The sequence below is a fragment of the Neovison vison genome, chromosome 6, assembly GCF_020171115.1.
Source record: "Neovison vison isolate M4711 chromosome 6, ASM_NN_V1, whole genome shotgun sequence".
NCBI lineage: Eukaryota > Metazoa > Chordata > Mammalia > Carnivora > Mustelidae > Neogale > Neogale vison.
In genome coordinates, this window is record NC_058096.1 from 145249877 (window position 1) to 145259196 (window position 9320).

The 9320-nt window shown below is 42.1% G+C and overlaps 1 protein-coding gene across 1 annotated transcript in view; it reads right to left on the reverse strand.

Annotated features, from left to right (window-relative positions):
* Positions 1-6671, reverse strand: part of ZNF385D (zinc finger protein 385D) — a 297961-nt gene extending 291290 nt beyond the window's left edge. The window contains exon 1 of the mRNA XM_044252540.1: positions 6339-6671. Within this exon, the coding sequence (XP_044108475.1) occupies positions 6339-6360 (22 nt within the window). The 5' untranslated portion in view covers positions 6361-6671. The remainder of the gene's footprint in view (positions 1-6338) is intronic.
* Between the last annotated feature and the right edge of the window lie 2649 nt (positions 6672-9320).

Consider the following 9320-nt stretch of genomic DNA (forward strand, 5'->3'; position numbering starts at 1 on the left):
CTCCCCCAGCCTTGTGGCAAGAGCATGTCCACACCGGGGCGGGGGGTTGCGGGGGGCAAACTCACTGAAGCCAAGTAAAGCTGAGAGCTGAAGCTGTGATCAAGTGAATGGATAAAAACTGCAATTCTACTGCCTTCTATGTTGATTTTAATTGGGTATTCTTCAGACATTTTTGTCCATTGGTCTTACTAGTCTACAGATCTGTTCCTCTTTACACTGCAGAGTCCTATGAAGAAAGACGTAAATGCAAACAAAAAAGAGACTGTAGAATTCCTTACATGTATTTTAAGATCGAATTTCTAAGGACCAGTCCTTACTTTTAAAGGTTTAAAAAAAGGTGGGGGGCAGCTAAAATGTTTTCAGGGCCAAAAAGAGTGTTTCTCTTGTCAACACACATATACATGGCTGGAACATCAGCCTTAAAGGACCTGCTGAGGAAGTGGACAGCCATCCTCCCTAATTCTCCAGCCCATTCCGTGGTGCACCATCAACACTATTTGGAAGTGCCTACACACCTGGCACTGAGCTAAATGGGGTGCTGAGGATACAAATTCAACAGCATTCATCCTGGAACAAGAACACTCAGCCCACCAGCCCCATCCCCACCCCACATCCCTCATCTCCCACCAGGTACAATGACGCTTTGGGGCAGACAACATTTGCTCAAAGCACCAATCCTGCCACTGCTGTCTCCCTTCTGACCTTGGCCAGGTGACTTCGCTCTTTCCTCCTTACTTACAGAAATGTGATACTGCAAGGGTAGGAAAATAGAGGAGATGGAAACGCTGATAAGAAGAAGGGGCTCAGTGCATCCCATCCAATGCTCCAGAGGCGGTTCACATGTATGTCAGGTTTTGGAATCAAGAGGGTTTCCTGGAAATACCTTACATTTTAAAAGCTGTTTAAACCTGAAAGCTCACATGCAAGGAAGCCCGACTTCCAGCTGCTTCATAATGATTTTAACGCTGCGACAGAGCAAAGCGTCTTCCTATTTTCAACCCTAGTAATTTGGTTCAAGGATGATCTCAACCACTTTAAGCTTTGATATTTCTAGCCACCTCTTAGGCTGTATTTTCTCTTAATGCCACCAATCATGTGTGAAATTCTGTTGCAAAACTAATCTTTGTGGGAAATGATATGTAATGGCTTCTTTAAAGGGGGGGGCAGCAGCTATGACCTTTTTTTTTTTTTTTTGACATGTTTTTCATAGTGTAATACAAATGGAAACATCTCTTTCTCAAGGTCAAAGTAGAGATAGGTTTCTGCTTGCACAAGCATTGCTCTTTCTTAAGCAGAAAAAGGCTTAAAAATTAACCTTATGACTTGATTTTTTTAAAACCTCTAATGTATATAATGGTTGTTAAACTTGAAGCCAGCTGTGCTAAAAAAATAGTGTAATATCCATTTTGTTAAACCAATGTTTTACCTTTTAAATGATGTGCAAAGATTCAAGAACACATACAAGATGTGAATGATCAATGAAATTCAGATATATGCATAAAAAGGCACTATTTGATGATTCAATATGAAGCGCACGCGCGCGCACACACACGCCAACACATCTTGCCTTATCAGGGGAGGTTTCAGTCAAAAGCAGCTGTGACCAAATCTTCTGGAATGAAAGTCAGAAACCACTAATTTAAATTTTTCATTTGTTTTTTGGAACAATTATGCCACCCACAAAATGGTAACTTTGCAAATCGTCATTATCTCATGAATTTTGGAACATATCCCTTAAATAAACCCATCTCATTTCCATATAATTACAGCAACTAATAAGGTCCTTAAAAATATATTTTTTTGCTCAAAATTTAAGAGCGTAATAAGGATTCCATGCTACTGGCATATTGATCAAATCCGGCATTCGTTTCCTTAAAATAAGAGCTTCACATGAATTTAAAAGAGAGCGTGCCTTGAGAAAGAAACCTTTATGGTTTCTTTATGGTTTATGGTTTTCCAAGTTCTCTTCGATTGCTGGTTCCTGCACGTGATCCCTTCTGACAGGATTCACCTGTCACATTCTCCATCCCTGTTATGCAGTAATTTATTGCATGTCGTTTAGATTCATTTGTAATAAAACATAATGGTAATGACTTCAAGTTTTAAAAAGGGTAATCTGCACTAGCAAGTTCCTTCCCTATTATTCTGTCCTCCCGTCAGCCTCAGGAAGATAGAAACACCTCCAGAGCATTTAGAGAGACTCTAGTGGACCTAATTCCCCATAACAGATCACTCAGTACAAACTAATTAGGACGAGTTAAATGTTTCCACTGAAAACACACAAGAAAAGAGGAATGTTTTTCTCTGCTGCCTGCTGTTTTCTCCTCATTTCCTTCCCCATAACCTTGCCACTTAACTGTTTTCCTAACAGACTGCTTCAAAGGTGAAACTTGATGGTCCAGCCACAACCAAAAGTGTAAATGCTGACGTGAGAATGTTCTCAGCATCCCAGGGGAAAAACAAAAATCCTTCTTACGACAAAGTACGAACGTATCTATTAGAGGCTGGGGAATAGGTTTCTGGGCTAGAATTTTCCTACCAGATTTCTGTCTAGCTGTTGTATTACAAGTTTCCTCAATTAAGTATTTCTTGTTATGATCGGCATATCGCGGAGTATTTTTTCTATTTTTTGCAGGCATTTTAAGGGAAACAGCTGATCCACAAGAAACAGTAAGCTGAACTTGAATGGCCCTCTCACACTTTCTAGATTGAGTTTGCCCCTTTCTCAGGTTTATTTAGCACACTGTTAACAGTAGCATTTAGAGTGGCCTCTATTATCTGTCTCTGCGTTCTGTTCATTTGTTGAGGGTGTATCATTTCCTTTTTCCAGATTATTCTCATGGAGCAAGCCCCGGTCTCTGATTGGCTATAAGCTCCCCAGAGTCTCCAGCTGGTGGACCCGGGCCTGAAAACATCTTTAATTTCAGCCACACAGAATCTCCTCAGTGCAATCAGCCTCCTGCTTTCTCTCCTGATGGCAAGGGATCAAGACACGGCCCCTCTCTGGCCAACGATGGACAATGTTTGAGGTTGACTTGACCACTGGCAACGACTCACCGCTCCAGCAGTGGAGAAATGTGGTGGGCCAGATGGAAGGGGGAGATGATTCAGACATACGGCGCTTAGAGCTGGAGAGAGTACACGGTTACAACCTTCTGCCAGGCTCTGACAAATAGCCGGGATGCACTCAAGCAAAGAACATGCCCTTCATACCAGCACACTCCTCTTAACCAAACTGTAACCCAGCAGCTCAGGTCTGTTGTAGTGACAACCACCCACAGCCTCTCTTCCTTAATCTGAGGAGAAGCCTCCCAGCTGCCTTGCTTTTATTTCTGGATTAATTATTAATGGTTATTCATCCTTGGCACATGTAATTTTTAACTATGTAAAATATTTATGGGGGTGGGGAGGGAGTTTCATACGTACTTATTCTTTTTCCTTGCTTTTACTATAAATCCCCAATCAGGTTGCTGGCTGGGATTTTCCTTGCTTCTCTCTCTCCTCTGTGAACCTTATTTTTAACGCCAAGTAATGAATGCAAGATCGATAGCATAAGTAACAAAAGTATCCACGGTGACTGAACAGCAAACTCTTAAATCACTGCACAGTAAGTGCAAATGAACAATTATTGAAAACACTGCACTAAAATTTCAATAGGAGGTAAGAGTGAGGCTTAAGTCATTAAAAGGGTCCATTAGTCTTGTAAGTCTGAGACAGCACACTCAAAACATGAGCTATTCTTGAGAACTGGAAATATTACATATTCCACCCACTTGCACACACAGGAAACTGACTCCAACTGAGCAAGGACGGGGTCCAGTAGTCCAGTCCCTAAGGTGAGAGAGACATACAGAAAAGCAGGCAGGCTGGGCCAGCCTGTTCAGGCAATGATGCTTCAGTTATATTTGAAGGAGGGTATTGAGCAACACTGACAAATTAGATTATTTATAAGGGCTGTAAGTATCCTGCCTACATATCAGTTTACCTGGCTTTACAGCATCACCAAGCTCCTCATCACTCCCTGCTGGAGAAGCAAATAAGTCTTCTGCCGCCTCAACTCCACTCCCACAAACCACCAGAAAAGCCCAGGAATGCAGCCCCGCTTGCTCTTTGTCCATGTTCTCTCTAACTCAGTTCAAGAATGAAGAAGAAAGTCATGGGCAACCAAACTAAAAAGTGAAAGTATTGCTCAAAAAACTACCTGAAATACCTAAAGTTTTGGAAATACACACAAACACACAAATACACACACACACACACGCACACGCACACACACACGTACTCACACATATATATGTCATCTTAGGGATTTGCAAACATTAGCATGCTACTGAATCTTGAAAATGCCTGGGTTGTTTTGCTCAATTCTTCTTGCCCTAGCTCTTGCTCCATGCATTTTATTAGAGACAGGTGGGCTCTGAATGTCTAACAGCTTGAGTGAGGGGCTGCACAGCATAACCTGAAATAAACGACATTCCTGAATACCCACGATTTCCTCCAGGAATAGAAAAATATATCTCATGCTGGAATTATGGTGAGACTGAACCCTGTTCATGACACAGAGGGCAACTTTAGCTTTGCCTTTAAAAGAGTACGGTTTCATCTGAAGTAGGACATCACATTTCAATTGGTTCTATTAAAAACTTGCATTACACAGTGAAACTAATTGCCCTGTGAATCACCCTGCTTTACAAGACAGCTGGACTAGCATACAGTTAACATGAGCTAGCCCAGTGAACATTTCTCCAACAGCCACATGATAATCCAGGACAGCACGGATGGCTACTGACCAGTACTTTTGGACTATGCCACTACTCTGGCCAACCTTCCTTCCTCAACACAATCACACAAGAAATTATTACAAGAGGCTGAAAACTTTAACTAAAATTATAATCTACTTCCTATCCCTCAGTATCATTACAGATGCCAAAATTTTATTTTGTGCAAAAGACATATTCCTTTACAAGATTTCCCATTTACCAAAAAAATATTCACGAAAAACAACTTGATGTTTTATCGGTTGCCAATAAACAAGGTTACCACCTTCATCACTACGCCTGGAAAGAGGTGTTGTTCAACTCTGGATTCAGCTTAAATTTGGCTATGAAATGAGGATTGTTTCTTCCAAATCAACTTTGGTTATTTTTAAGACTTCTTTTCTAATACGACACACATGATAGGGAAATCACAACTGCTATCAGGACAGCTAAAGGCATTCAGCTTTCCCAACTTGTGTTCCTTCCATACTTTCACAAATATTTCAAAGTCTCAAGAAAACAAAAGCAAATAGTAAACACAAATAAATGGCTAGGAAACGAATACTCCCCCAACACAAGTTTACCCAAGCACCTCTTTAATCTGAAAAATGACTCTCGATCTCAGATTTAAAGCAAACCAAGAAATGACCCAGAGCATTTGCATCTTGGAATTCTTCCCTGGCCCCTCTCCAGCTGTTCTCACAAACCTCTTAATATCAGATAGATGCCCTCGGATGATGACGCGGGATGGAACTTACAGAAGGAAAGCATAACTTCGGGGGGGGGGTTCAGTGCCAACCCTTGGCTGCTTCTTATTTAGTGAAGGGGCTGAGTCTTCTCTCCCAGCAGTAAGTTGCAGCGTTACAGTGTGAACACAAGCTCCCAGCCCGCTTACAGTGCTCCAGTGATAGCCCAGATCTAAGCCTCAACATGTTTTCTGGAAATGCAGGCAGCTCAGCTGAAAATCTTCAGGGAGCTTTCCACTGTAGCACACAACTAAACTGCACAAATATTTAACAACTTCGAGACCTCTAAAGATTTAAAATAATATGCATTTTGGGCTAGGCTGTTCTAACTAGAAGGAAAATGGGACGGTATGGAGAAGCGTCCTCAGCTGTTCAATCACGGCACACCAAAGAATGTTTTTTCCTTTTTGGCTCAGAATTAGGGAAAAACCAAAACGTCTAATGAAACATTGATACAGACCAAGCTTTCACAGCATCAATAGTACAGGAACTTAGTTTTACATTCCATTGAGTGAGCCCATGACTTCCCACGCCGCACCATTTCTCCTTCACCTAGCTAAAAAAGCCAACTTCATGCAGACAAATCAAGGCAAAGTTTATCCACCCCCACCACATTCCTTTCTTTTCCAACTTAAACTCATCCACGACAAATAAACAGCCCCAATTGTAGCACAAAGGAAGCCCTGAAGGCTGCACCAGCTTGGTTCTCCACTTGCCAACTGAAGGTAGGTTTAACGTAATATATTCTCGGGGCTTAAAGATTTTTTAAAGGGCTGGTCTGCACTGACGAAGGGCTGGACACCCCCAGAATTACATCATCAGAGTTAACACTCACCAAAATACATTATGTTTCTCATTAATCAGACAGCTGGAACCCCACCGCGGCGTCTTCAGCATCAGCTCGCACCCAAGGCTGACACGCAGAGCAGAGCCGTTTCATGCTACATTCGGTGGAAATGTCCCCGGCGCGGAGAGCTGCGAGCGCTGAGCGTGCGTCCTCCGCGGGATGAGCGCCTTGCAGGCTGCCTTTCCCGGGTTACGATCCCCGGCGGCTGGAGCGTGCGCTCCGGCTGCCTGCTGCACTGCCCATCCTTACTGTAATCCGACTCCTCCTTGCGATGTCCTTGCCGCGCCTGTGACATCAGGACTGAGAGTACTACAAACAGACCCCCCCACCCCACCCCACCCCACCCCCGGTTAGCAGCGGCTCCATGAGGTGCTCCAACTGCCTGCCTGGACCAACCATGGCTCTCGGGAAGCTTTGACGAGCCCAGAGACCTGGGAGGGGGCGGAGTGAGGGGCGCGGGAGGCTCTCTTAAAGAGAGAAGGGTCTCCGGATCCACATGGGAGCACACAGGGGAAATTCAGCACAGTGCGGGAGGGGAAGTGGTTAAGGCGAGCGCTGCCATTAACGTGTAATTAGACACGATTTTATCCCGCCCCTCCCGTGAATGTCACCATCCTCGCCAAAATTTAGCCTACCACCCCAAGTTAAAAAAGCAGTGGGAAAAGGAATGGTGTCCTGTGTCTGCATTCTCTTTGCTGTGGGCTTGAGGGTTTGTTGTTTGTGATGTTTATGCCTACGGGGAATAAAACACTCAAGGGACCATTGCTAGGGTAATAGAGGTTTTCACTTTAGAAATGATCAGATCACCGAAACCTAGTAGTTGAGGTGTTATTTTTATTTCTTCAGTATTTTCTGAGCTAGGTTGATAGAGACATGTAAAGAAAAATAACGTGATAAAAGTCACCCCTCTGTTTCACAAGTTCACATTTGCTGCTTCCCATAGTAGGTAGCCGAAAGGACACTGAGGCTGAAATGATCTTTGACCCCTGAAGAGGAGAGACAATCTAGCCAGACAACCAAGATTGTGTCATAATTCAGGTCTGGTCACCAGTATAGACACGCCCACGCACAAGCACACACAAACTCACATTAAATTTGAGATGAACAGTCAAGAAAGGCAAAGCTTAGCAAAGCCTCTGGCTCCTCCAGTAGTCTAATGAATTGCAGTCCTTATCTTACATAGGAAAAGATGTTAGAAAGAAATCCCTGAAAGCGGCGCTGATTAATACTTAAATGCTCAGCATGGAAAATAAACCCATAAAACAAGTTCAGTTTCCTAAGGACTCATCACTTTGGGATCCAACTTAACCACTGGACCACTGAAACTTAAAAATTTCCACAAAAATCTATAAAATTAAGAACTGAAGATAACAAAAGAACTGTAACCTATGGAATGAATTAGTCGATATATTTTCAATACAGGTTTTATAAGCCATGATAGCAAATATTTCTACATTGTGATATTAAAATAACCAGCAGTCTTTCTTTGCACAATCCTGTCTCTATGGGTAGATTTAATGCATATTGGAACCGAATATTGGGCTGAAGCTCATAAGAGCAGCGTGTTTGGCAATCTTACAAAAAAAGCTAAACCCCCTATTTCCTCTCTGTGAAAAAAACACTATGACCAATATCCTCTTTTACAATGGATTATAAAGAATTTGGTGACTGTGAATGGGTAATCATATATAAGTCAGGAACATTACAATGAGTCTTTGGATAAATCTAGTTGTTTTGTTGTTCTTGTTGTTGTTGTTTTGTTGTTGTTAGAAATACTCTTCATTGAAAGCAATTTGGAGAACAAAATTTTAAATAGTAAAGAATACATTTTTTTATTCCTTTTTAAAAAATCAGAAATAAAAAGAATGTTACAGGAAAATACTGGGGAAAAAAAAAAACACAAAAAACGTAAGTGTTTTTCCTTTTGGACAGATGGAAATCATCCAAAAGTACAATTAATGGCCCTTCCCCCAGGCAAAGGAACCATCTGTGGTAGAGCTTATTCATGAAGCTCATCAGCTGTCCTGACCTCCTACATGGGCTAGGGGGCACTGTAGTTTAATGCTACAGTTCCTGGTCCATTTGTGTTCCTGTACTTCAAAGATGCAAGCATTGAAGAGTTGAGTTTAAGACAGGAGGTTTAAGACACTAAAGGACTGTCTTAATAATTAATAACACCTTGCATTTGTATGGCATTTTGCAGTCACAAGATACTTTCACTTATGCCATCTTTCTTACTAATAAACTGACATATAAAAAAGTGGATATTATCAATGTCCTGATGAACAGGACCTTGAAACTGAAGGCTCAGAGACATTAAGCGTTTCTCAGTGATGCCGTCAGTAAAGTATACTTGTCTTATTCCTTGTATTTTGAATTTATGTTAGCATCCCCAGAAGATTTTTTTATTCAGAGAACTAACTTACAGGGCCGCCTAGGTGGCTCAGTCAGTTAAGTGTCTGCCTCTTGATTTCATCACAAGTCATGATCTTAGGGTCCTAAGATCAAGCCCGCCCTCGGGATCCACAATGAGCAAGGAGCCTGCTTAAGATTCTCTCTCTCCTAGTCCCTCTGCCCCTTCCCCTCCCCCCACCAAAAAAAAGGAAAGAAAGAAAGGAAGGAATAAATAAATAAATAAATAAATAAAAGATTTCCCATTTATAGTGGCTCAGGTAAAGGTCTTCCCCAACCAAATTATGTCACCGTATGCTCCAGGAAAATATGTATCTACTTGGGCAGAATATACAGACAGAGAATATTCAGTCATAGAATATTCCAACTTCTGCCTGGTCTATAGAGGATCTTCCTTAAAAAGCAGCATTTAACCTCTGGAAGAGAATGGCATCTGAAAGAGAACTGAGTGTTACACGCACGCTTACACACACGCATTGGAATTCTGTTCAACCCACACAAAGGAAGGCACCTGCCTCACCCTTCCTCAACTAAGGGTTATTGGAATATCAAGACCTC